Genomic DNA, 27992 nt, shown 5'->3' with positions numbered 1-27992 from the left:
ACCTAGAACCAGAAATGGCTCTGGGAGTTCATCTATTAATGATTCCAGATCACGTCTGTGTAGCTGTTGATGCGGTGGTATGTACACAGAACATATGGTAATTAGTTTGTTAAAAAGTACAGCTCGAATGGCCACTGCCTCCAGGGCAGTTTGGAGCTTCAAATGCTGGCATGCTATACTACGATCGACTATAATGGCTACACCGCCAGATGGTACGACAGGATCCTCCCGGTCTTTTCGGAAAATAATATATTGTCGTAGGAAGTCCTTGTGCTTAGGAGTTAAGTGCGTTTTTTGCACACATAGCACTTTCGCATTAAACTTACACAGAAGTTCTTGGACGTCATCTAAATTTCTAAGTATTCCCCTTACGTTCCACTGTATGATGTTGTCCATAGTGGAAAAAAAGAAGGGAAAAGTGCTGTGTGCAAAGAAGACGGGGATTAACTCATTTTACAGGGCCTTTGTCAGGCCCTGTAATCGGCGTTCTCTCCTTTTTAGGGCGGTCGAGCGAAGCTCGCCGCTCCTTCGGCGCTTCCTGCGCCGTTTGGCTTGAACTGGTGTCCATAGCCTCTTGCGAGGCACTGGACACCCGCTCTAAAGAGCGATCTGTGCGTCGCTTAGACTTCGCCTCGGTCGACGAAGTCTTTGTCCCTACCGATCTGGGGGTCGATGGAGCCCCCTTGGCCTCGCGATTGCCCTGGCTGCCGCCAGAGCTTGTCGAGGTCGCTGGTGTGGACAGGCTGAATTTGGGCAGGGCAGCGCTAGCTGCTCCAGCCGTAGGGGCTTGTGGCATTGGCCTCGGCACGCTAGGCGAGGTCCGGGCAAATGCCAAGGGCCTTTGTGGTGCCGCCCTTCGTTGCACCACTTCGGCGAAAGGTGTTTTCAGTGCCAATGTTAGTGAAACCCGTTGTCTTGCTTCTCTGAATGTGATATTTTCCTTTACTTTTATAGTTATTATTTCTTTTTCTTTTTTCCAGGCTGGGCACGCTCTGGAGTATGCGGGGTGACTACCTTCGCAGTTAGCACAGAGGACCTCATCATGACTACATTCATCAGCACTGTGGCCGGTTGTGCCACACTTAGCACAGATCAGCTGCCCTCGGCAGCTCTGGGATGCATGACCAAATCGCTGGCATTCGAAACAACGCCTCGGGTTAGGAATGAAGGGTCAGACATGGAGTTTTATATAGCCAGTTTCGAGAGTCTCAGGTAAAGTGGTTGAGTTGAAGGTGAGTATTAAGTGCTTTGTTGCTATTTCGTTGTTGTTGCGTCTGATTATGATGCGCTGAACATGTATTACACCTTAGTCCTTCCATCCATCAAGAAGCTCTTCTTCACTCAGTGTCATCAAATCTTCGTCCGATACCACGCCCTTCACTGTATTCATTGTACGGTGTGCACTCACAGAGACGGGGATGTTACCAAAGGCTACGAGGTGCGAGAGTTTATTGCACTGTTCCTTGTCTTTTAATTCGAGAAGCAGATCTCCTCCACTTGCCATCTTCGTGGCCTTATAACCGGTTCCAATGGTCTCTCTCAAGCACTTGGCCACAAGAAAGGGTGAGATTGCTCTAGCTTTTGTAGATTGTTCGCAGTGGAGGACATGGTATTTTGGGAAAGTTTCTCTGTTTTTCGACCAAAGTAGTGAAGTTGCGTCGGTGCGTACCCTTTTCGAGGCACGATCATTTAGAGAGGGGGTCGAGGATCCCATGGGAAAATGTGTATTTTTCGGTAACGGCGCCTACCACCCACCACGGAGTCCAACAAGGGGACGTGGCAGAGCATGTGGGCATGTCTGCGCAACGCCAGCAGTACGCAGTTACTATAACCCAATATGGTTTACCCTAGTTTGGATAGCCACACAAGGTTAACCCTTGCCGCCAGGAAAAATGGGAAGTAAAATGAAGTGAGGAGAAGACAGGAAAGATGTAAAGTGAGAACAAAAGACGAAGATATAGGGAAAGAGAGATAGGAAAAGGCGACTGCCGATTTCCCCTGGGTGGGTCAGCCCAGAGGTGCCGTCTACGTGAAGCCGGGGCCAAAGGGGTGTGTTGCCTCTGCCGGGGGGCCTTAAAGGTCCAATCACCCAGCGTCGGCTCAACCACCAGGATCCTCTTTTCCCCGGACACGGCAAAGCCACGCACGGCTAGGCGTGGGGGGGAGTCAAAACTCCCCCGTTAGCTCGGGTCCGTGGTGTCGCTACACACCAAACGCCTACTTGCGCAGGCACCCCTGCGGGCTTGGCGTCACGTAGCACGTGAACTTATTATGAGCGGGCAGCTGATTAATTGTCCCTCTTATACAGCCTAAACACACCAAGTCTGCCAGTACGAGACCTTCGTTCAATGAAATAAGGGAGAGAGGTGTATACCTAAGGGCTCGTATTTCCGTGGTTTAACACAATATTAATGAGATATAACAGACAGTAATGCCAAGGAGTGTACAGGGGAAGTTATTAGAACCAATGGAACGTAAATAAGAAGAAAGAAGAAAGAAAAGTGGATGAAACAATTACCAGCTGTGAGCAGGAATCGAACCTACGACCTTCGAATTACGCGTTCGATGCTCTAACCACTGAGCTATTACAGCGGCCCTCCCTCCATCCACTTTTTTGGGTTTATCTGTGAATTTAGAAGTAGGAGCGACAGTCAGCGCCATCTATAAGCCAAACAACGAGTGTTAAAACACTCTTATGCGCATGTTTGGCGTCACGTAGCACGTGAACTTATTATGAGCGGGCAGCTGATTAATTGTCCCTCTTATACAACCTAAACACACCAAGTCTGCCAGTACGAGACCCTCGTTCAATGAAATAAGGGAAAGAAGTGTGTACCTAAGGGCTCGTTTTTCCGTGTTTTTAACACAATAATAATGAGATATAACAGACAGTAATGCCAAGGAATGTACAGGGGAAGTTATTAACATTAATGAAATGTAAATAAGAAGAAAGAAAAGTGGATGAAAAAATTACCAACTGTAAGCAGGAATCGAACCTACGACCTTCGAATTACGCGTTCGATGCTCTAACCACTGAGCTATTACAGCGGCCCTCCCTCCATCCACTTTTTTGGGTTTATCTGTGAATTTAGAAGTAGGAGCGACAAGTGGATGAAAAAATTACCAACTGTAAGCAGGAATCGAACCTACGACCTTCGAATTACGCGTTCGATGCTCTAACCACTGAGCTATTACAGCGGCCCTCCCTCCATCCACTTTTTTTGGGTTTATCTGTGAATTTAGAAGTAGGAGCGACAGTCAGTGCCATCTATAAGCCAAACAACGAGTGTGAAAACACTCTTATGCGCATGTTTGGCGTCACGTAGCACGTGAACTTATTATGAGCGGGCAGCTGATTAATTGTCCCTCTTATACAACCTAAACACACCAAGTCTGCCAGTACGAGACCCTCGTTCAATGAAATAAGGGAAAGAAGTGTGTACCTAAGGGCTCGTTTGTCCGTGTTTTTAACACAATAATAATGAGATATAACAGACAGTAATGCCAAGGAATGTACAGGGGAAGTTATTAACATTAATGGAAAACCCAAAAAAGTGGATGGAGCGAGGGCCGCTGTAATAGCTCAGTGGTTAGAGCATCGAACGCGTAATTCGAAGGTCGTAGGTTCGATTCCTGCTTACAGTTGGTAATTTTTTCATTCACTTTTCTTTCTTCTTATTTACATTCCATTAATGTTAATAACTTCCCCTGTACATTCCTTGGCATTACTGTCTGTTATATCTCATTATTATTGTGTTAAAAACACGGAAAAACGAGCCCTTAGGTACACACTTCTTTCCCTTATTTCATTGAACGAGGGTCTCGTACTGGCAGACTTGGTGTGTTTAGGTTGTATAAGAGGGACAATTAATCAGCTGCCCGCTCATAATAAGTTCACGTGCTACGTGACGCCAAACATGCGCATAAGAGTGTTTTCACACTCGTTGTTTGGCTTATAGATGGCGCTGACTGTCGCTCCTACTTCTAAATTCACAGATAAACCCAAAAAAGTGGATGGAGGGAGGGCCGCTGTAATAGCTCTGTGGTTAGAGCATCGAACGCGTAATTCGAAGGTCGTAGGTTCGATTCCTGCTTACAGTTGGTAATTTTTTCATCCACTTTTCTTTATTCTTATTTACATTCCATTAATGTTAATAACTTCCCCTGTACATTCCTTGGCATTACTGTCTGTTATATCTCATAATATATATATATAAATATATATATATATATATATATATATATATATATATATATATAGGTGTGTATGTGGTGTGAGATTATTGATTAATATAGAAAATACAATTCAACATATGAACATATAGGCACAATAAACAGAAGAAAAGAAAATTGCATAATGTGAAGGCGTGAAAGTGCAATACGAAAAGTAATTTGACAGTAACTATAAACCAGCAACAGTGCCACAAAAAAAGAAAGCTCACAAAACAGTTTATTGCAAATAAATGTACCGAAGGCAAAAAAAAAAGCAGGGGGAAGAAGGACAATAGAACATCGGAAACTGTCCTCTACGCATAGATGATTACGAAAATGCGATACAGCAGTTTTCGGTGCACGAATAGCTTTTAAGAGTAGGGCAGAACAGTGCTTGGTTTTGCTCTGACGCAAAATATCTGGCAAATTTTTACACAAATAAATAGCTCGGGAAATAGCCGCCTGGTAGAAAACGTTAATGCTACGCTACATACCTGATAAACTAAAGCTGTTATGAAGTCGGCTTGAAGTTTGATGAACTAGATTAAGGTGCGCAGATGGCATAATGCTGGTGTGGATACGTTTGTAGAACAGTGCTAAAAGTGTAATGTAACGGTGAATTTTTAGTGCCTCAAGCGCAAGCCTGTTTAACCTGTCCTACGCTGTATGGGTAGCTCTAAGTGTTATTACACGCTATGAATAGACTAGCTCTGTTTTGTATAGATCAGGTTGGGGAATAAAGTTGTCTTCGCTGGTGGTGAAGAAAAACAAAGACTCGCAGAGATAACAAACGCGTCCATGTCCGGCAAACGTTTGTTCGGCACGCACCGTGCACTAGCTTTTCCCTCACACTTCCTTGTATTCTTTCATGAATGAATATTCAACGCAAGCTTTACGTTAATGAAGTGACTGAGTGAGAACAATTTTATTATAGTCCAGTGCAGACGCTGAGGTTGCCACGCGTCACTCGGCTACTACCACGTGGGGACCAGCAGATCTAGCCTGACGGCCCTGTCGTGGGCACACTGGACGGCGAGGATTTGGTCCTGAATTTCTGGGCTGTGCAGAAGCGCATCCCACTCGGGTTTACTATAAGTCGGTTCAAGCGTGAAGGGAATACCATTGTGAAAGATACAGACAACTTTACCAAAACAGCTCACAAGCCTACATTGAAGAAACATACGATTCACTTGCTTAAAAACATTATTCACACATGATTAGCCCCACAACAACCAGCCCGACGAAATGCAATTTCCTCGTTTGTGATTACCTGCTGCACACTACCACACCAACGAGTTGATCTCAGTGCACTTGTCACAATTTCTAGGAACCAAGCACGTGTCCAACACTTTCCAATCGGTAGGCATATTGTCGATAAATGTGTCCTCATCTTCTAAAGAAGGGTTTACAGGCCGTTAGTCGGAGGGGTGCTGCCTGATCGCCTTGTCACGTTATTGCTTGAGCTCTCGCCTTGCGGCAATGTGTCGTGCTGATCTGTGAAGCTTTTGCTCGGCTGCTGCTCGGTTATTTTCTTGAGTTGAGCTCAGTGCCCTGGAAGGAAGTCCAACTTCAATTCGCCGATCGTTGTGATGCACTTCCTCAATAAGTGACCGCTGTTGTGACCGGCATCGGGGCTGACAATAGATCGGCGTTTCCTTTGGTGTTCAAACAAGTCACCGCCTGGTCGGCGGCCTACGTCCGCCAGGTATTGTTTCCGTCTGGCCGGAGGGTGAGGCGTCTCGCCGCCCTGACGCCGTAAGCTGTTCGAGAGACTACTACAAGTGCAGCATCTTCTTTAGAAGATGACGGTGGTGGCGGCCGCAAATTGCCTCGCTAATTAAGCGGGCAGTTCGGCAGACCACCTTAAGCTTGTTTTCGGCAGCCCTTTTGATGGATGCCGTCATGACCTTCAGACCCCTCGACCAGCGACACACATCGTCGAGGAAGAGCCACGTTTGTGGCACGGGGCCTTGCAGAGACAACGCTTCAATATCGGACGTTCACGTGGGCCATGCCTGCCCGTCACCCTCGCCGGTTATGTGTGATGCGTGATTGGACAGTGCCATCTGTACGCATTCCCCTATCAAGGGATCTGGGGAGAACATACCCTATTTTATGCGCCCCCCGGCTCATTCTGAGTGTTTTTTCGAGTAGAAAGCCCACCATGTACAAAGAACGCCACTATGTAACTAAACTTTCTTATTGACCTCTTTCTAATGTAAATAAACGTCTGTTCTCTGTTTTCCCGTACAAGCATTGCTCCTCGTTGTAAGGAACGAGTCCGATGGGGTGGCCAGCTACCAACGACGAGACCCACCGGACCCGAGTCGCAACAACTGGTTGGCAGCGGTAGGATCGAGCTCATCGACCAGGAGGCAATGCTGAGACCTGCTGCCTGGAGGACCTAGCATCGGACGAAAGTGCTTCGTGGCATCACTGACATCACTGGAAGGAACGTGTCCGAATTCACGACTGCATAGGGGGAGCGCACTGGTTTTCTTTGCTGATATATCACCAGGCTTTGCGTAGGATTGTAAACAAAGCGCTGATTTAGTAACTGTTGACGGAAGTATTGATAGTACGTGAAAGTTGTTTAGCTAAGAGTTAGCAGCGGCAAGGACAGCCATGAATTTTAAGGGACTAAAAAAGCCAGAATTGTTAGAGTTGGCTCGAGAGCTGGGCCTGCAAATTGCCGAGACGAAAAGAAAGCAGGAGATCATTGACGCTATCGAGCGGACCGGGGCAGAGGACGAGGAGCTCAGTGAATGCTTAGAGGACATTAAGCAAAGAAAAGAGGAGCAAAGACTGCGTGAGGAAAAAGAGGAAAAAGAACGTATCGATCGTTTGGAAATGAAACGCCTAGAGGTTGAACTAGCAAATGCTCAATCAACGAACAGAGCTAGCCCAGTGGCACAAGAAAGAGAGCGCTGAATGACAGATTTGATGCCATCCTACGCATTAGAAGGGGACATTGGTCTTTTTGGTGCACTTTGAGTTCACGTGCGAGAGGGAAAATTTTGCTAAAGACACGTGGCCGCAGCGCTTGCTTAGGCTGCTGCCATGTGAAGTAGCCTACATAATAGCCCGCATGGGGAAAGAATACGCAGACGACTATGACAGAGTCAAAGCTAGTCTGCTCAAAAAGTACAAACTGTCAGCGGAAGCGTTCAGGTGGAAATTCTGTGAGATCGAGAAATCCAGAAACGAGTCATACCCAGAGTTTGCGCACGCCTTAAAGGTAAATCCGGAGGAATGGCTTAGAGACGATGGCACGCTTGGCGACGCGGAAAAGACTCTGCAGTGCTTTGCGTTAGAGCAGTTCTTTCGGTGTCTACCTGAAAACATTAGGTACTGGATTCAGGATTGGTAAGGAGTAGATACTATCATGAGAGTGTCAGCGCTCGCAGAGGTGTACGTAAATTGCCGTGCTCTCGAAGGCAAGGATATTCCTAGGAGAGAGACGAGCAAATATTGTGCCGACAAGCCTCAGCGATGGGCAAAGTCGAGTCGGTATATGCCGATGGAGGGGTTAAACTCCAAAAGAAGTGGTGACGAGAACAGCAAGCAAAATGAAGAAGCACCCGAGGAAAGTGTGGAGCGGCAACAGAAAAAGGCCTTCGAGGCCAAGAAGCCGATAGTTTGCAAAAACCCGAAGGTTGTGTTAATGTCGCTGTGTAGTAACGACGAAAACATGAATTTGCTAGAACCATACATCTGAGATCTAGTCGTGGATGGCCAACCGTGCCGCGTGCTCCAGAATCCGGCTGCCACTATGGATGTAGTGCACCCGTCTTATGTCGAGGAACGTCAGTTTACAGGAGAGTGTGCGAGGATAATACAAGCAGTAGAGACTAACAATGCATGTCTCCCAGTAGCAAGAGTCCGCATCGAAGGCCCTTTCGGAGTTCTGGACACTGAAGCTGCCGTTTCGGCACATCTCCCAGTGCAGTACCCGTATTTGTTTTCTAATAAGTCAAAGTGTTTGCTGCGACAAAGAGGAATTGGGTTTAGTGAGGGTATTGTACAGGCCCAAACTCACTCCAAAGCAAGGGAGCTCGCAGCTCAGACAGTTTGTAAAAATCTGGCGTCCGAGAAAACAGCTTCAGCGGAGCCTTCTTTAAGTGGCACCGAACCGGACAGCCCTATAAGGAAATCTGAAAACGCACTATCTAAAGAAAGATGCAGGAAACCGGATGAACCTGAGTCATCTCGAGACATAGAATGCACTATAAAGCTGTTAAACGTAAGTCCTACAGAACTGATAGCGGAACAGGAAAATGACCCCACTCTCCGTAACATAACGCCAGACGCAAAGGAAGAGGTAGGTAAGCAGAACATTCAGTTCACCAAGAAGGAAGGCGCCCTGTACAAGAAGTACACGAGTCGAAAAGTAGTTCGGTTTATTCAACTAGTCGTTCCGTATCCTTTCCGCAAGGAGCTGCTGCACACGGTCCATGGAAGTTTGTGGTCAGGGCACCTCGGCATCAAAAAACAAAAGAATGTTTGCTACGGGAGTTTTACTGGACCGGATGCTTTCGGGAGGTGGGGGCATTCGTAAGAAGCTGCTACACGTGCCAACGCGTTGGCAAGCCAAGGGATAAGGCTAAAGCACCTTTGAAGCTGGTCCCCATTATCAGAGAACTGTTTCGCAGGCTAGTTATAGATACAGTGGATCCACTTCCTGTAACGCAGTCCGGGTACCAGCATATACTCACAGTGCTCTGCCCAGCCACGAAATTCCCGGAAGCAGTACCATTAAAGGATCTCAGCTCGGAGGAGATATTTGAAACGCTTTTATCTATCTTCGCATGAGTAGTCTTCCCCGCAGAAATTCCGTCAGACCAGGGATATGTTTTTACAAGTTCACTAACCTCGACATTTCTAGAAAATGTGGCGTTAAAATCATCCACAGTTCAGTGTACTACCCTCGGTCAAATGCTGTTGAAAAGGTAAATTCAGTCATGAAACGGCTGCTGCGAGCCCTTTGTCATGAGCGCAAAAAGGATTGGAAGGCCTGCTTGCCCGCAGCTATGTTCGCCCTTCGGATCGCTCCTCACGAATCAACAGGGTTTTCACCTGCGGAGCTTGTTTACGGACGTACTCTTCGGCCCCACTTCGCATTATTCGAGAATCTTGGGAGGGCCGGGTGGACGATCCTTCGGTTGTAGTCTATGTGCTTCAGCTGTTGGACCGACTTCATGCAGCTAAAGAACTAGCGGAGCAGGAAATGCGCAGAGCTCAAAGCAACGCTAAGAGCTATTATGACAAGACAGCCCGGACGCGAAGCTTTCGAGTAAGGGAAAAGTAATTATACTGAAACCCCACTGAAAAATAAACTTCAGATCCAGTGGGAGGGACCTGCTGAAGTAGTTCAGAAATTATCAGACACCAATTGGTTACTGGACCGGGAAGGCGTAAAACGCAACAGGTTTACCACACTAATCTGCTCAAACCGTACGAGCAGAGGCAAGCCGTTATAAACATGTCGCTCAATGAACCGGAAGAAACGCCTGCTGATTTCCCGGAGTTAACGAAAGAGCGCAAAGACATTGAAAATACTATTAGTAAGCTGGTGGAGCAGGTGGAGTTGGAGCCAGATCAGAAGGCGGAACTGAAGGAACTATTGATTGAATTTAAAGAAACATTTTCAGACACACCCAGCAGAACCACAGCCCTAGTTCATGATATTGAGCTGACATCATTAGATCAGATACGTTATAAAGCTTACCGTGTTTCCCCTAGGCAACGGGAAGTAATGACCGCGGAGATAAACCGAATGCTCGAGCTAGGAGTGATTGAGCCAGGGGAGAGTGATTATACCTCGCGCCTGATCTTGGTTGAGGCCCCGGGGAAAGAGCCACGGCCGTGTATTGATTACCGGAGGCTCAAATCGATTAGAAAGGACCAAACATATCCGGTTCCGCATATCGAAGAAAGGCTTGAGCAAGTCAGAAGTGCCAATTTTATCTCTACTTTGGATTTGGTCAGGGGGTACTGGCAGGTGCCTCTAACTGAGAGGGCTAGTAGGCTTGCGGCGCTTATTTCCCCAATGGGAACCTTCCGGCCGAAGGTCCTTAGTTTTGGATTAAAGAATGCCCCCTATTGCTTTTCTGGACTAATGGACAAAGTGCTACAGGGTATGAAGGACTTTGCTCTCCCATACCTAGATGATATTGCTCTTTTTTCTTCATCCTGGGTAGACCGCATGAAACACTTGCGAGCTGTGCTATGTCGTCTGCGTGAGGCTGGCTTGACTGTGAAGGTTGCGAAATGCCAATTGGGGCGCGCGGAGGTAGCTTATCTGGGGCATGTAATAGGTCAAAGCTACCACCGGCCATGATAGGTGAAGCTGGCCGTAATAGATAACTTCCCCCAACTACGAACTAAGAAGGACATTCGTTCGTTTCTTGGTTTGGCCGGTTATTACCTAAGGTATATCCCGCGTTACACTGACATTGCAAGTTCCTTGACAGACGCTCTTAGGAAGACTGAACCTCAGATCGTACAATGGGATGGGGCCAAAGAGCATGCGTTTTCTACACTAAAGAAGGCACTGACGAGTCAGCCAGTGTTGAGCGTGCCTGACTACTCTAAGCCATTCATTCTTCAGTGTGACGCCAGCGACCGGGGTATGGGCGTCGTGCTTTGTCATAGGGGAGAGAACGACCAGGGACACCCTGTACTGTATGCCAGTAGAAAGCTTTCGGTTCGTGAGGAAGCATACAGCGCGTCAGAAAAGGGATGAGCCTGCGTTGTTTGGGCTGTGCAGAAGCTAGCCTGCAACATCGCCGGTTCCAGGTTCATAATAGAGACTTCTCACTGTCCCCTCACATGGCTACAGTTTATGTCATCGAAAACGGCCGTCTCTTGCGATGGAGCTTAGCTCTTCAACAATACACTTTTGATATTCATTACAAAAAGGGTAAGCTCAACGGCAGCGCAGATGGTCTTAATCGTTACCCCTCGTGCCCCGAAGGCTTCAAAACGATTTTCTGCTTTCTCTTTTCGGTTTGAGGCCTACTAACTTTCTGTATTTATCCAACAATGTGTCAAGTGTTTTGTTTAATATTATGTCTTCAAGAGTGGCTGAATTGGTGTTTATACATGGCGGGGGTAACAGGATTAAAGTTAAGGTAGAAAGAAATGACTTCCCCAGGTGGAGCTAAGTCTGAGCTAAGTCTGAGATCCTTGGTAGGGAATCACCGTGTGTTTGCTTGTTTGTGGGTGTGCTTTCGGCGCAGTTTCCACAGCCTCACTTGGCGTGTGCGGAGAATACGATGGAGAGGGCCACCTCAACCCTGCGAGCAACGCTCTCTTGGTCCATGATCATCGGATCCAGTGTTTAGGTCAAGTGTAATAGAGAAAGAGCCGACAAGCTGCAATACAGATCCCGCTGCACAGTATACCTGCTGGCCACTGCTCCTCGGGATCTTCTTTCCCCGGCGGAGAAGCTGTTGTGACCGGCGTCGGGGCTGTCAATAGATCGGCGTTCTTTTAGATGTTCAAACAAATCGCCGACTGGTCGGCGGCCGACGTTTGCCAGGTATTGTTTCACCCTGGCCGGAGGGTGAGGCGTCTCGCCACCCTGACGCCGTAAACAGTTCGGGAGACGACTACAAGTGCAGCATCTTCTTGAAAAGATGACGGTGGTGGCGGCCGCAAATCGCCTCGCTAACTAAGCGGGCAGTTCGGCAGACTACTTTAAGCTTGTTTGCCGCAGCCCTTTCGATGGATGCCGCCATGAGCTTCAGACCCCTCGACCAGCGACACACATCGTCGAGGAAGAGCCACGTTTGTGCCACGTGGCCGTGCAGAAACAACGCTTTAATATTGGACGTTCACGTGGGCCATGCATGCCTGTCACCCTCGTCGGTTATGTGTGATCCGTTATTGCACAGTGCCATCTGTACACATTCCCCTATCTAGGGATCTGGGGAGAACCTACCCTATTTAATGAGCCCCCCGGCTCATTCGGAGTGCTTTTTAGAGTGGAGAGCTCACCATGTACGAAGAACGCCACTATGTAACTAAACTTTCTCATTGACCTCTCTCTAATGTAAATAAACGTGTGTTCTCTGTTTTCCCGTATAAGCATTGTTGCTCGTTGTAAGGAACGAGTCCGATGGGATAGCCAGCTACCAACGACAACACCCACCGGACCCAAGTCGCAACACCGCACTGTCTCATACTCGATACTGAAATACGAGAGTTGTTGCAGAGAGCGAGGATTGTCTGTGTCCACGCAGCTCGTGCGAAGCACACATATGGTAGCAGCGCGCTTAAAATGCTGTTCTTCGCACTGTATAGGTCCTTAAAACGTCCATCTAAGCGTCGTTTTAAACGCAGCTAAGCTTCTATTGTGCTCATGTGAACGAAATTCTTAGAGCTTAAATTTGCACAGCTGGTCCGCTCCCACAAGCAAGCTCATGGCAGTTTCTGATTTTAATCCAGTTATGGCACTCATGTCAGCAATAAACTTCTTTCCATCTAATAGCTAGTGGAAAAGCATGTGTGTCCTTAGCATTTCAATTAGTTATTCAGAAATTAACGGGACTTCTATCGCTTCTATTTCACATCTCAAATAGCCACATTGGTTTATCACCGTCACTTTGCAAATGTTCAGTTGTCTATTCGGTGCTCCGCTCGCTCCTCCAAATGGCTTGACATCCAATTCAATGGTGCGCACTGGGGGTAATCTTAGATTCTTAGACGTGTCTTCTCTAATAAATGGCCATTGGCTTCCAGCGATTCCTCCGGGCCCGCTTGTTTAGTGAGACGGCGAAGCAGACCGACCGCACAAGTCGTGTCTCCTCAATTCAAGTATATACTCTTTGGCTGCCCTTCCAGGGAAAGGCGGAAGAAGCAACCCAACCACCAATGTCTCCGCAATCCGAGTATGTACTTCTTGGCTGCCGTTCCAGGGAAAGGCGGAAGAAGCAACCCAACTGCCAAATTGTTCCGGGAGAGAGCCCCTTTCCCCTCTCCTCTGTGTATTGCGTTGGGAGATGCAATAACTATTCGGCGGACAGCGTGTTATTGACTGATGACCTTTAGGTGGTGTTTTGTGTGTGTGATTGGCGTTCCAATCAAGGCGCAGGAGCCCGACAGGGCTTAAAACAACGCCGCAGAGTGCTGGAAGTTTCTCTGGACCATGTAACAGTTCGACCACCACGCTCGTGGTTTTTGAAAACCCTAACTTTTCTATGTTGTAAATAAGTGTAAATAGTGCCATAAACGTGTTTGTTTTTCGTATCCTCATCTTGTCAGCATTCGTTCCCTCAACCCGAAGTTACGCCATGCTACCACAAAAGGACGGGTGGACCCCGATCCGCAACAACTGATGATCAGCGCTGGGAATCGAAGCGACTACTGGTGAACAGCACAGAGATCCACGACAACTGGTGATCAGCAGTGGGATACGAAGCTACAAGTGAAAACAACAGTCGGCCCACGGGAAGCAGCTGGCTAGAGACATGCATCACGTATGGGTGAGTGTTTGGCTTTTGCTTTGAGCGAACCAGGTTCTAAAAGAGGGTAAGTTTCAGAACTGGTAGTTACCTTGCCGAAAGACTCAGTTTTGCCGTTACGGGAAGGAATTTTGGAAGTAGCGAGCACTCAGTACGATCATAGACTTACGGGAGCTGCATAAGTCAGACTTGTTGCTGTTGTGTGAAGACTTGAGGATCGATACAAATGGTTTGGCACGAAAACCCATAATCACTCAAGCGATCAATGATTTGAGGGCTGATGATGAGGAAGTAAGCGAAGAATAGGACCTCATCATTGAAAGTTAAGAGCAGCTCAGATGGAAGGAAAGTAAAAGACGAAAGACTAGACCTTTAGATAGAAATTTTGAAACAAGATATTAAGTTAAGTAAGAGGTTTGGACCCCAGCGAGGAGTACTTCTTCTCGACAATGAGGCAGAGTTCTATATGCCTATAGTTACATGCAGCCATATGAGCTATTATGGGATATGGGCCTGTATCTTAGGCTCTTTTAACGAAAGTGTAGGCAACTGTCGTGTGAGCGAGACATCTGGTCTCAGAAGCTACTCACGGTTTTGCCCTGTGAGTCAGCGGATGTTCTTGCACGACTCAGTGACCAGGACGCGAACAACTACGAGACATTGTGCCCGACATGTCTCGACAATGTCTCGAATCGCAACGAGACATTGTACCCGACAACAAAGTTTTGCCTTACGTAATTGCCTTGTGCGACAAGCAGCGGCATTTATCGCGGGGCTACAAACCTCAGAATCATGCTATGCACGCGCCGTCAAAATTCTGAAAGAAAGGTTTGGGGACCGGAAGAAAATAGAACAATACCACCTGTCAGCCTTGAGAAACCTTCCTTACATCATGTCGGGAAAAATGTAAAAGGTCTTCGCAAGTTGTACGATGCCGCGCAACTGCATATTCGTTTCCTGAAAGCTTTACACGTACTGACACTAAGATTTTCTGAACGCTAGTATATATCCTGCGCAATGGCTTACCGGGGGACATTGTCCTGGCGTTCGTTCGCGAAAAATGGAGAGAGACACTAAGAAGTATTCTCATTACAGAAACTGTGCGTAATGTGTCGCAACAGGCACTCGGGATCGAGTCTTCCGAAAGCGAGCTGAATGACCAGCTCCATTTCACAAGGGTAGAATTATAAAGCCAAAAGCAGTGCCTTACAATGCCAAGAGAGCGAAAAAAAAATGTTGAAAAGTTTAGAGACTGAAGTACCGCATCAGTGTTGCATAAAACTACTGGGGCGAAACTTGTAGAATGCTTCTTTTGCGGATCAGATGAGCATGGCCCCCGTACTTGTGACTCTTACATTTCTCTCGGCTCTAAGCAACAGCTAAGCAAGGACAACCGCTGCTTCAGGTGTACATCCAGAGGTCATCAGGCGCGGTCCTGCCATGTGAATTTCTCTTGTTCGCGTTGCCATGGCAGGCTAGCCTCAAGCATGTGGCTCAAACTATAAGAGGTAAATAGGTACACTAACATCTGACAGCACAATAGCATTTGTGTCAGCCAATGCTGTTATCTGACATAATGAGTCATCGTGAATTCTATCCTAAGACTGACAAACATTCCGTGCTTGGGCAGGCCACGACGATAACTGCAGATACATGAGAAGTATCTTGGACGGTGGCAGTCAACGATCATTTATCAAAGAAGATCTCACCACTAAGCTACGACTCAGGATCGTTCAGGAGACCAGAATCACATTCAGCATTTTCGGAAGAACGACAACTTCCAGAGCTGAAAAGGCTGAAGGTTGTTGAAGTGCCTCTTTGTAGCCAGCATAACTCTCAAGTCTGCATTGTACAAGCCATCACAGTGCTCTTTATTTGCCATGACTTTTGTACATCATTCGACGACAACATATTCGTGACAGCTGCGAGTTGAAGGAAAATTCATTGGTGGTGAACCACCTTTCTTCGGAGCCGAGGCTAAACCCGGGCTGTCATTACTCATCGGGTCTGATAACCCCTGGTAGATATTGACTGGCGAACGCGTGTGCAGCACAGATACCGATGGTTTGGTCGCTATTAATTCACTGTCTAGATGGACTTTCCAAGGACCAACCCAGCAAGTGCTATTCACCGCAAGCAATGTGAATTTGATTATCTGTGCACTACACGTGAGTACATCATTTGCATAATGTACCAAAGCCACTTTACCCATTTCAAGAGTCTCGGCTCACTACACGATACAACTAGCAATTCATTTTGGAAGTTTACAGTTGAACCACCGCTGAATGAAGACAAATATGATACACCGCTCACTCGACTACTGAAGCAAGGTGACATACTTTTCTAAACGGACAGCTCCAGTGAAACGACGCGGTCATTATATAAAATCTCTTGCGCGGGCACACGGAGTTAGTGCCTAAATATGTTCTTGAGAGCAATCTACGTTATACCCCACAAAAAAGTGACACAGGAGTCACTGACTGCAAAGCTGAGCGCACTTGACGCATCGTCTCATACACCAGCTTCACCATCTCTCAATGACATTCTGGACGAAAGGAACAAGTGGATGGGTCCTAGATCACTAGATCAGCCAAGGTAGACATGGACTACTGAACCAGACGGATATCCTACTTCCGACAAAAACGTCTCGCCAAGGTGTGAACCGATGACCCTTTTTCTTCAGACAGGAGAACTTACGCCAATATGCCTCGCCCAGTTTTTGGTCGAATGTTCATCGCTTGCTTCTTCAGGGCCACATATCTCTGAGTATGAAGCTAGATGTGCACAAGCAACAACGAGCACCCTCACGAAGAAGTTGAGGTATCGTCTCCAACTGCTTGATCAACGGCGGATACGATTGAGAAAGGAGTACCTGCTGCAGCTGCCAGCCTTTCATCAGTATCCATCGCGTACTAGCAACGATATAAAAGAGAACGACATCGTTCTTGTCAAGCAGCCATTTTTTTCCAGGTGCATCTGGCTTCTTGGCCGTGTGGTAGAAGTTGTTCCCGGTCAAGATGGTGTAGTACAGACCTGTCGAATCAAGACACAAGGCAGCATTGTGCGGTGACTGGTACAGAAGCTCTATAAGCTAAGATAGCCTACAACTCCTTGGGCGGGAGGATGAAGAAAGAGAATAAACGTGCGCTGCCTAGGTCTGCGAGAGTAGACAAAGAAGTTGAGGATGCTAAGGGCGAGATGGCTCCTTTACCAATTTCTCGCGTTACTGCATAGTTTTTTACTGGCCGTAAACGTGGCATTTTCGATGCAGTGCCGAAGCCGAAGTGGAAGGTGCTAAGCTGGCATCTATATGCCGCGACGCCGCACTCCCGCCGTTGCTGTTGTCAACTTTGGTTGCCAGACGAAGCAGCCTGGGACCCTAGATTTGGCATTAGTCATTTCCGAGGCGGCCCTTTCGGGTGTAGTAAAACAGTAGTGAGTTGGCCAGAGCCGATCCGACTGAGACACAATAATGATAATATTGATAATAATAAGTTTATTTGCCATCTTGTGAGATACAGATGGGGGATTGTAGAAAAAAAAGCAGTCTCCAGACAGCTTGACGAGCCTACAACTTTATGTATTTGGCAGTGCAACAATATTACACACAAACATATTACATATTAATATAAATACATATATACCTCTGCACTTTTGCATAAATATACAAACACAAAGCCACACACACCATATATACATACAGGGACATGCTAGTGCTTGAACATACTTCAACACACATTTCTCTTAAAAGGCAACCAAATAAAAAACGTGTCTGCATTGCACATGAATATATGTAGAAACCACATGTATTTTAAGATCTTTGAAAAAGGCCGTAAGAAGATCAAACTGCATCAATTTAGAGTTGTTTAGTAGCGTAGGTATTGTGTAGTAGAGCATTTGTTTTCCGTAGTTTGAACACGGTGTTGGTACTAACCACGCCTCGTAAGTGTCTGGTACCGTGGCTTGGGGATTTTCTTTGAAGTTGGGCAAGAATACGTAAGTTGTTTATTTCCCGATAGTGATCTTGTCTGTATATGGGACTCAAACGATATTGGTACAGATTATGCGCAGGGATCACGCCCGACTTTTAAAAGAAAGTTAATGTCGATGCTGTGCAAGAAGCGTTGTTATGCGTGCCGGAGATACTTTTTTGGTAACAGTAAAATACATCCTAGATTAGTGTGTGTTGTATTACCCCATACTGTTTGACAATGGTTTAAATGTGATTGAATTAGTGAATAATATAGCAAGAGTTTAACACATGTGGGAAAAATGTAGCGTAAGCGTCCTATCACCCCTGTGATTTTGCTTGCTTTACTTAGGACGTAATTAACAAGATTATCCCATGACATGTTGGCGAAAAAGATAACACCCAAACATTTCAAATTTTCAGTAATTTCAATACTTCTGGAATGTATCATAATGTCTTCAGAAGGAGGTGTGCGCTTGTTCTTGGGCGTGAATATGACTGCTTTTGTCCTGCCCACCATTGTTTTCAATAAATTTAAGGCAGAAAACGCCTCTAGATTTTTATTGTATTGTTACATTGTCTTATTAGATAATCAATATCATTTCTAGTGAAAAATATGCTCGCGTCATCCGCGTAAACAAAAAAAAAACTTGCCTCAGGGTTAATGTTCATCATATCGTTCAGATAAATATCAAAAGTGGAGGCCCTAAGATACTTCCTTGTGGTACTCCGCAATGAACAGATCTTACCTTAGAAGTAAAGGTGTCGATTTTCACAATTTGGGTTCTGTTAGATGAGTAGGATTTGATAAGAGATAATGTGTGTCCTCAAATTCCGTAATAACTGAACTTTTCTAGTAGAACATTATGGTCAACCAAATCAATAGCTTTTAAAAAGTCTACAAAAATACCAATGACTATAGCTCTGTTTTCAAACCCTGTCAATATATCTTCTTTCTGTTCTGCTAGTGCTAATTCAGATGATTTATTTTTATGAAACCCTAATTGATGTGGTGAGCAGGTTATGTTTCTCAATAAAAAAAGCTATTTTAGAATGCAAACCTTTTCCGAATATCTTTGAGAAGATTGGCGAAATAGATACCGGCCTATGATTCCCAGATCGTTTCGATATCCCTTTTTGTACAGAATGGTCACTTTCACCGACTACATTTTTTCAGGAAAATTTGCCGATTGCGGACGCACATTAAAGATGTAAGCGAGTATAGGAGCAATAATTTCAACTGCATGTTTAATTGAGCACGCCTGAAAACCATCAATGTCGCAACTAGTGCTATTTTTATTCTTTTTATAATCGAGACGACTTCGTGTGCCGTGACTGATTCAAGGAATATTGTATTCTTGCTATTAGTGCGAATGCATTTACTTGCCTGAAGGTGCTCATCGTGAGCGCGTGCAATATCTGTGAAAGAATTATTAAACGCATCGGCTAGTTCCATACCTGATACTTCTTTATCATAGATTTGCCAATGCTGTAAATGTTTGTGACATTCATTGCTATTTAAAAGTCTGTTTAGCCTCGACCATAATAGACTGTGGTTGCGGCTTTCAATGACCAGTAGGAATGAGTAGCACGTTGTGCCGTAATTTCGTAGACAGTTTGTTTCAGTACTTTTGAAATATAGCGAGGTCGTCTGCTGATCGTGCGTCAAGGAAATGTTTATACAACTTGTCCTTGATTTTCATTTCCTTGCGCAGTTCAGACGTCACCCACGGTTTCCTGATTTTTCTACCTTTTCTACGTGTTTTGGAAGGAAAGCTTTGTGACACATGACAGAGAATATGCCAATGAACCCATTAGAAGCTTCACTTGCGTCAGCGATTTCAGTTATCAAGTCCCATTCAGCTTTCAGCAAGGAGTCACAAAAATATTGTGAAGGTTTTGCTCCAATTGCTTGGTAATACATAGCAACGAAATGTTTTCATTTTAACTCACTTATTTCTGCCCACAAAAATACTGGCAAGTGATCACTGACAGAAAAAGATAAGACACTAGATTTAATATTGGACTGCGAGAAAGCGGCGGTTAATAAATCCACGGTTGACTGACGTTCGAATGGGACCTTAGTAGGTATGTTAATTAGGTTGGTAAATTCATTCGATAATATAATCGTAGTGAAAGATTTAGATGATTGACTATTGGAACACATCGATATTGAAGTGTCCAACAGCTATTAACGTTTTTGACTTATGCTGTTGAACGACATATGCAAGAAATTGCTCATAGAATTTTATGAACATTGGTATGTCACCAGTAGGGGGTGTATAGCAAGAAAATTCGTCAAATAAGTCTAAGCATGATGACTTATTTCTCACAGAACGCGTGTTTAAGTGGATGTATTTCATGGAAGGGGTGGTAAGTGCTGCTACAATTTTGTTTACATCTCAAGTGGAGTAAAATTTCATTTCATTGTGCACCATTCAGATATTGAATTGAACTGTACTTGTTACAGTGCTTCAAGGTCATCTTTATCCCTAATATGAACTACATGAGCACCTTCCGTTTATCGGACAAGGATCTTGCCATTGACGTACCAAACTAACCTACTCCCCTTTCGCACCGCTATTGCCTTCGTAGTCTTTAGAAGCTCCTTGTTCTGTGTAGTCAAATTTTCCTGCAGGAAAATTTAAGGGCTGCAGTCTGCGAGGCATTTCTTGTTTTTAAGCCACGTGTCTCCAGTGTCTTCGTTTGCGAAACGAATAATGTTTCCTCGTATTCTGTCTTGCTTAGCCTGCAGCTGATGCATGTATGCAATATCTGAATTTGCAAGCCCAGGTACTGCAAGCTTGTCAGCGACTACGGTTAAAGAGGTCATATAGTTCTCCCCATCAACAGCGGGGATTCCATGGACTTCCAAGATCAGCCACCTACTTCGGTATTCTAGATCATTCACGTGCCGTCGGAGGTCGCATTCCGCAGATACAGGCACCCTTTCTCTTTCCTCTACCTTTATCACTTTTTTTTTCGTAGTTCCTTTATTTCAGTGCCTTGGTTCGAGAGATTTTCTTGAAACTTGTCAAATTTCTTAGATACAAATTGAACTGACGGTTCGACGGCGTTTACTTTTTCTAAGAAAGCCGGTAAGCCCTCAGGTTTCCTGTTGATCGATGCTAAAACTAAAGGTACATCGACTTCCGCGGTTCCACGCTCTTACATGTCATGCACTTCTACGACCGCTGTAATGCCTCTGACTTGGATTAGCAGAATTGTTATTGCAAGCATGCACACTTCCCAAAATGGTACATGTAAGAACACTCATTACACTTCGCAGACTCTTCTTGCACGTACAGGTAACTGACACGATAAGGAAGTGTCGGACATGGTGCAGAGAAAGCCAACAAAGAGACATAAAACAATGCAACGAAAATTACAGATACGCCTGTTATATCACTGTGTATCAACAATGGTAACAGCGGCAGCATAAAAAATGAAAAAAAAAACTTATATGACATAGGAAGAACTACTAACCTGCAAGAGTAGCGTACAGAGAATAAGGCGTGTTTCCAGTGCTGCTGCCGCTGCCGAAAGTTAAACTAACACTCAAGTTAAACTAACAGCGTACAAGACGCTCATTAGACCCATCCTGGAATACGCAGCTATAGTTTGGAACCCGCACCAAGAGAACCTGATTGATGCATTGGAAAATATTCAAAACCGGGCTCTTAGGTTTATTTTTTGAAAGTATGCCAGGCGGGAGAGTGTTTCCGCGCTGCAATTGGAAGCACGTGTCGCAACTCTTGCTAGCCGACGAGAATTAGCCAGCCTGGAATTTCTTTTTCTTCTTTCAAACAACCTGGTAAATTTAAATAAGGATGATTACCCTAAAGCTCCGCACCGTCACTCCAGTAGAACTAACAATGACAAATGCATACGCCCATTCCTGTCACGTTGTAACACGTTGAAGTGATCTTTTTTTTCCGCCGCTATAGAGATGTGGAATGACCTGCCGAACGACATTGTCAGTGCACAATCACCTGAATCATTTTCATCGCTGTTAGAAATTCATTTAGAGGCATTTCAATAAATCCTGTGCTATCTTAGCCGAAATAAAGGTTGAAACAGTGTATCGCGCATGTGCTCCCACATTGCTACATGTGTTTAACCGCCTGCATCTGTATATCAATGTTACCGTTGATGTTATCATGCTAAGTAGTTTTTTTCAGTGAAACACATGTGCATTGTTCATTTATCGCTTTATACTGTTATATCGTTATTTTTCTTTCCTTTTCATCTTTGCGATATGAAGTATTATTTGCTCTGTACGCCCTCTCCTGTATAAGGCTCAAAAGGCCCACAGTATTGAACAAAGAAATAAAATAAATGAATAAAATGCCGCCGCCTGAGATACGCCCCCCCCCCCCCCCCATATGAGGCTACAATGCACGGAGAGCGCTTGCGCAGTCAGCGTCCGTGAAAATCTCGAAGCCAGCGGAGCACAGCCGAGCCACCAGGTTTCGGCGTGATACAGTGGTAAAGGCACTCGGCGTCGGAGTATGGGTTCAAAGCGCATCGTCGAAAGAAAATGTTGCTTCCTTTATTTATGCAAAAGGCATTACTGGTCTGACTAGCCGTTCGTGGCGCTGAAATCTGCGCAGTATCTCAGCCGCAAGGCCCAACTGGAGGGTTTACGTGTGTTTCTGTATTTAGAGGCAGTGCATTGTTTTTTAAATACAAAATATTGTTGAGACCGCATGCGTTTCCTTTCTGCGGTGTCCAGTGTCTTGTTCGTGCTGTTTTCTAAGCACGTAGAGTCAACAACAAAAATTTGAAGACCCGAGTGCGTGCCAAACCACCTGTCCACGATATCTACCGTCGACCACCATAAACAGCTCCTCTTGTTATTCATTGGCCTACTGCCACGTAGCGCATTATTAGTTCGCAGTTTTCGCGCGAAGCATTTATCCGCAGAATGACCATCACATTTCTACTTTCATAGTAAGATTAGCGCTATCACAGCGTGCCTCGAACAGCATTTCATTGGCTGGGTATGAATTTGTGGCATAGATCGCTATTGATAACAGTAGTGCTCATAAACTGCCCTCGAGGCAGAACGCAGACGCATATGCCGAAGTGTGCGTCGTGTTAAAAAATGGCAGCATATCCACGGAGTGAATGATGGAGAGTGGGGTGAAGAATTCGTCCGTCCATTCATTCCTGCATCCGTCCGTCCATGCGTCCGTCTGTGTGACCGTCCGTGCGTCCATTTGCCCGTCCGTGCGTGCGTCTGTTCGTGCGTCCGCACGTCCATCTGCGCGTCCATCCCTGCGTTCGTCCATGCATCCGCCCCTGCGTCCGCCCATGCGTCCGTCCGTCGGTGCAGCCATCCGTGAGTCCGTCCATGCATCTGTCTGTGTGTCCGTTCGTCCATCTATTCAACACTCCAAGTACCACCATCTCGCACCTTTTCATGATATATTCCCGATATGGAAGCACCGCCATCCAGCGGACATTCAAAGGACTAAACGAGAGGTGGCACCCGCACGCTTTCTTACGGCTTGCTATTCGCGTCTACTTTCGATATTTGACCACCTCTACTTCGTGGTATATACTAGTTCACTGTATTCATGGTACTGCGGTCCAACGCTCACTAAACCTTTCAAAGCCCAAGGAGGTTACGCCCGGCGAGTACAACGTAGCAATTCTTTCTTCTCAGATAGTGCTCAATGTACATGCCAATGGCTGCTAATGGGGAATGAGAGACAGGAGAATGCGGCTTTTAGTTAACGCGTACGCTACGAATTTTTCATTGTTCAACAACGCACAGGAGAAATCTCCCATCGGCACCACCTTGCACGTCAGAACGTAAGACTGGTTACACACTACTACGACTACGACTACAAGGGACAAACAGGTGCCGCTATAAAGAGCTTCGCCCCTAAAATGGGAAAAGAAAGACGACAAGCACGCGCACTCAAGTACATACGGTGTGTGGCGTGGTTAGAAGAGATGGTAATTCTAGGTAGGAGTAATAACAATACTGCACGCATCATTTTAGAAGTGTATCACATTAGGAAATTTAACCTGCACAAGCGCGTTAGTACCCCATCTCTTGCCCTCCTTGATTCTAAGTTTTTGTCTGCCGAAATTCAAACTTTTTTATCTGGCACACGGTCATTTCTCGCAATGCAAATACGGAAAAACAAAATTATTAACAAAGAAGAAAGTGGTCCGCCGCGGATGGGCTCCTTCTTGTATGATTCCACTGGCTATAGCGGCTCGGCGAACCTGACCTAAGGTTGTTAGCTGGCTTCCCAGAATCCGTACAGCGAGTCGCGCCTCTATGTTTGGATTCGTTTCGTATATATGTCCTGTGCATATTTCAACTGCGCTGCTTCGCTCTACACTCGGCGACCACTTTTCATAGCAGCACAGCCAATGCTACGAAGACAAAGCACTTTTTTTTGCTATGCCTGTGCATGTAGTTCACGACTTTTGTTTACTTTTGTTCACAAACTTTTGTTTACTGCGTTGCATAATAGAAATATAAAAAGAAAAAATGTAAATAATATGTTCAAGATTGTTCGCATTGTAATGACAAAACTTGACCTATGCAGTTTTTTTTGCTGTTTCTAGTTTTCTGGTTTTTTGGTGCCACTGCACCTTTTTCCTACTCCGCTAAATATATGATGGCGTCACTCGGTTGCAGCAAGTTCACATTGTTGCTTGTCAGCGGGGATATGTGCGTGTTCATTAGGTGATCTGTATTCATCGAGCATAGAGAAATGAATACAGTGGCGTGTTGTGAAGCATTTTGTTTTTCGCACATGCGATAATCGAGAAGTAGTGTTCGAGTGATACCATCAGCGAAGGTGGGATGCTAATCGCTATAACTGCCTTGAAAGTGATACCGGCTACCTGCAATTATTCAGCAACACCAGCTACTTGGAATGAGAAGTGCCATTGGAAGCTGTACGTCAAATCAATGTTCATTTTCCTAAATTACGTAACATACGTGCTCGGTATTGCGGCTTCCTACTATTGGTATTTTGATCGCGTACTGTAACACTTTAGCCATCGGTGTCTGTGAGGGGCGTGGTTCTTTGAGCTTTGCGATGACATCAATTTAGGCGAGCAATATTACCAGTGCTAACCTTCGCCTGGGTAACAGACGTGTTCATTCACACGGTAACCAGTTGACTGAGCAAACAAAGCGTTTTTGCCTGAGTAAAGATTGCGTTTCACCCACTCGGATTTACGGACGTCCGACGGCCGCAAATGGCTGATCGGTGCCAAGACTTCTGCTTCCTATCGTTGCTTTCGCGTCCCCTAAAAAAATAATGTGAGCATCTCCAGAAAGTTGTTGCGTCTTTTAAAAACATGATGCCGACCAAGAATGCACTGTAGTGTAGGAAATATTTTCTAACTTTTGCGTTGTTTTTCTAATCGCCCAGTTCCTGCTTGGGGGTGCCCTTTTGTTTTCTCTGAAATGATATTGAACGCTTCAACGAAGCTTCATGTTGTTTTCCTTAGAAAAATTGAAGTTAACATTTTATTGATTTCCTTCCAAATAATTGTAACATTTACTGTCTGGTGCTCGTGCGAAAACATGAATGTTGGATACGCCTATGAAACCAAAACCGAAATCACACAAAATCTGATTACTTGGCGCAGTAAGACATGCGCAGAAGCTCCGCACACGTAGCTTTGGCTGTGCTGCTACAGAAAGTTGTCGTCGACTATAGAAAGCGGTAGGTTGTGTGTGTTAGTGTTCGCACATCTCCGCATCGCGGGCGTGCCTTGGGATACATCTCCTGGTACATGACGCGAATATATGGAAGTAGATTGAAGGAACTCTGCTGTACACATGCTGCTTTTCTGAAGCGATCAGGGCGTTAATGGTTCCTTGATCACGAGTGAGGCATAATATGCCGCAGGACTTACCATGTATAACGCCGAAAAGCAGGGAGATGTAGAACACGTCCGAGACGAAGAAGCACAACGCCACGGACACCGATGAGATCGCCGATGACAGCAGGATGATGTTGCGAATGGGGAAGAACTTGGACAGGAAACCAAAGGCTGGCGCTGCGTCATTCACACGTACACGGTCATCACACTCTTTCAGCACTGTCTACACTAAGCTCTAGCTCTCACCGGCGTAACTCCGGACGCGAGCAAGGAGATTTCACGTAACTGAGTTCATTTTGCTGTTCATATACAGCGATACGATACAACGGTATTTGTTGAAAACATCCTGAAAACTAAGTGTCACCTTATAGGGCGACCGCGTGGGGTGCTCCCACGTGGAAAAGCTAGACCTATAGACTAACCGCGACATTTCAGGCTCTTTGTACAGCTCAAAGTTGATGTTCCAAGCACTTGAGGGTGAGGTCCTTTTCCCAACGTAACAAGGGGTACCGCCAAAGCATGTACTCTCTGAGTTACAGTCACTAGAGATTATGTCGTGCATGAATGCGAGATTAGAATAGAAATTAGTCCGGGATAACCTTGAGTGCTATAGCCCAGAGTCTCATGCTTTTTTTGCGTGTGATGGGACTCTCTTTCCCATGCAAAATGTTTCGTTAATTAAATAAAAGTGAACAAGGCGTTTCTTGGACTGTGACACAGCTCATGCTCCCACGCGCGTCATCGAGGTTGGTGAGTGAGTTCTGGTTATGGCCGAAGTTTGCCGGGAATCAAGTGATTGTGCGCATAGTTATTGCCCTGAGCATCATGGGCCTCTTTCGCTATAGATAACGAGGCAAACATCATGCCGCTGACCCGGGTAGACTTGTGACAAAGCAACTAATGCCGCTTTAAAAAAGTCACGAACGAGATGGGGTTGCTTCCGTTGCCACTATGGCAAAGTGATATTGTGCCGCGTCTGCGAAGCAAACATACCAGACACTATCTCTGATCTTTATCAGGAACGCTCTTGCCATCGCTCGTTGCGCTGCGGGTTATAGCTTCGCTTCGAATAGAGCTGCTATAGTAGGGTTTCATGCCTTCACTGGCATTTAAAATAATTACCGCTCATACTTTTAAAATCTACGTGGCACATCTTCGAGAATAAAGGGCAATGGCTGGTCAAGGCACCAAGCTCTGCCTTCCGTGCCTTGGGAACCGATGTTGTCAAAGCATGTGGAGAAAAGGCTCCACGTTGTAATTTTTAAATGAGCGGCACGTTATAAAGTGACGCTTAATATGTGCACAGACGTTGCACGCAGACATATGTTGAACAGTTGCAGATGTTTATAAATCCAGTTGTTTGCACTTCCGCAAAAATGCCAGCAGAAACATAAGTATTAGCTACACCAGAAGCGATAAGCTGGTGTGTTCTGAAGCACTGGCGCTCACGAGGTCCTGGACGCTGTTACATAAATCAACTTCGGCGCGCATGACAACTAACTACAAATGACATTAACCCGACGGGACGGCTCTGTCACAGGAGTACATATGCATTGTTTATAAAATTTGATGATCAGCACTGCAACCACAACTGACGTTTCACGAACATTAGCGTCTATTTGAAAAGTAGTTTGGAGACCTGGTGTAGCTCTGCAGTAGAATGCTTGGTTGCCACGCAGAACGCTGGAGTTTGATTCCTGTTGGGACCCTGACATTTATTATTTGCAATCGCCGGGTCAACACTGTCGATGCCAGGCTTCTCTTAAGGCTCACGTCTTAAAACTACCCATGCGTCTTCTCACCGTCCCTGGATAGATACAGAGTGTCAGTCACTTGTGGCACATACCCGCGTATACCAGTACAGTCTAGCAGGAAGTGTTTGACGACGTACGCGACGGGATTTTGACATTATTGATGTGTTTACCTGTGTGTCATATTCGTCAAACCATCTCAACCTCTCATACTAATTTTGGTTCACGCCAAGTTGAAGGGCTGATCACGACAGCACCCAGACGTAAACGGTTAGATAGATAGATAGATAGATAGATAGATAGATAGATAGATAGATAGATAGATAGATAGATAGATAGATAGATAGATAGATAGATAGATAGATAGATAGATAGATAGATAGATAGATAGATAGATAGATAGATAGATAGATAGATAGATAGATAGATAGATAGATAGATAGATAGATAGATAGATAGATAGTGTTGTGCAATTCATGAAATGTAATAAAAAACGTTAATAAAATCTTAAGTCTTATACCACATACACTTGTGCAATGACTGGCCCCATATTGCGAAAGTTGCAGTAAAAATTTAGTTTAAAAGCTGCCCCCCCAAAATGCGGGAAGTTTGCACTAAGTGGCACAGCAGAGCGAAGCTGGTTGATCGTCGAGACTTCAGGTCGGTTTCTGCTGTGTTGCAACTGGTCCCTGATTGCATGCGGCTGCGATGACGCCTACCACGATT

The 27992-nt window shown here is 45.6% G+C and overlaps 1 protein-coding gene and 1 non-coding gene across 4 annotated transcripts in view; one reads left to right on the top strand and one right to left on the bottom strand.

The window, feature by feature from the left end:
- Positions 1 to 27992, bottom strand: part of LOC119184582 (monocarboxylate transporter 12-B) — a 226395-nt gene that overhangs the window by 82445 nt on the left and 115958 nt on the right. For all 3 annotated transcript variants that reach the window (XM_075888704.1, XM_075888705.1, XM_037433972.2), the window contains exon 2: positions 25549 to 25692. In XM_075888704.1, the coding sequence (XP_075744819.1) occupies positions 25549 to 25692 (144 nt within the window). The remainder of the gene's footprint in view (positions 1 to 25548; positions 25693 to 27992) is intronic.
- Positions 3573 to 3645, top strand: TRNAT-CGU (transfer RNA threonine (anticodon CGU)). The gene has a single exon. It is a non-coding gene; the product is annotated as a tRNA-Thr (tRNA).

Source organism: Rhipicephalus microplus, chromosome 3 (genome assembly GCF_043290135.1).
Source record: "Rhipicephalus microplus isolate Deutch F79 chromosome 3, USDA_Rmic, whole genome shotgun sequence".
Classification (NCBI taxonomy): Eukaryota; Metazoa; Arthropoda; class Arachnida; order Ixodida; family Ixodidae; genus Rhipicephalus; species Rhipicephalus microplus.
This window is presented reverse-complemented; position numbering and strand designations above follow the sequence as displayed.